The following is an 887-nucleotide window of genomic DNA, read 5'->3' as shown; positions in this document are numbered from 1 at the left end:
AGGGGACAGGTCTCAGGGGATGGGTCACAGGGGACGGGTCACAGGTCAAAGGGGACAGGTCTCAGGGGATTTGTCACAGGTCACAGGGGACAAGTCTCAGGGGATTGGTCACAGGGGACGGGTCACAGGGGACGGGTCACAGGGGACGGGTCACAGGGGATGGGTCACAGGTTTGGGCTTTTCTCGTCCACAACCACAAACAGAGCTGAATCAGCTACAGGAGGTTCTGTCCAGCCGGTGGACTCAGGTTTTCTTACTGATCTGAGGTCAGGCTGGCTGCTGTCGTATCCCGTGGTTACGTCTCTGACGTGGACGATCCGCACGCCGCCGCACGTCTTCGGGTACGAACCGGCGCCGTCGAAGTTCCTGATGCGGCCGAAGATTCTCTGGATGGTGGGGGGGTCGTTGCAGACCACGTAGGAGGTTTTGGACACGTGATAACCGTACCTGGGGACAGGAAGTTACAATGGATGGATGGATGGATGAATGTTGGATGGATGGATGGATGGATGGTTGGATGGATGGATGGATGAATGTTGGTTGGATGGATGGTTGGATGGACGGATGGATGGATGAATGTTGGATGGTTGGATGGATGGTTGGATGGACGGATGGATGGATGAATGTTGGATGGATGGATGGATGGTTGGATGGATGGATGGATGGATGAATGTTGGATGGTTGGATGGATGGTTGGATGGACGGATGGATGGATGAATGTTGGATGGATGGATGGATGGTTGGATGGATGGATGGATGGATGAATGTTGGACGGACGGATGGATGGATGGATGGATGGTTGGATGGACGGACGGATGGATGGATGGTTGGATGGATGAATGTTGGATGGATGGGTGTTAGATGGATGAATGTTGGATGGATGGATG

The 887-nt window shown here is 54.0% G+C and overlaps 1 protein-coding gene across 1 annotated transcript in view; it reads right to left on the bottom strand.

The window, feature by feature from the left end:
- The window catches only part of LOC108228568 (glucose 1,6-bisphosphate synthase-like), a 7,056-nt gene that overhangs the window by 2,796 nt on the left and 3,373 nt on the right, over nt 1-887 (bottom strand). Inside the window, exon 6 of the mRNA XM_017404148.3 lies at nt 258-447. Within this exon, the coding sequence (XP_017259637.2) occupies nt 258-447 (190 nt within the window). The remainder of the gene's footprint in view (nt 1-257; nt 448-887) is intronic.

This window comes from Kryptolebias marmoratus, unplaced genomic scaffold (genome assembly GCF_001649575.2).
Source record: "Kryptolebias marmoratus isolate JLee-2015 unplaced genomic scaffold, ASM164957v2 Scaffold44, whole genome shotgun sequence".
Taxonomy (NCBI): domain Eukaryota; kingdom Metazoa; phylum Chordata; class Actinopteri; order Cyprinodontiformes; family Rivulidae; genus Kryptolebias; species Kryptolebias marmoratus.
The sequence above is the reverse complement of the archived record's forward strand: the minus strand, read 5'-3'. Positions and strand labels throughout refer to the sequence as shown.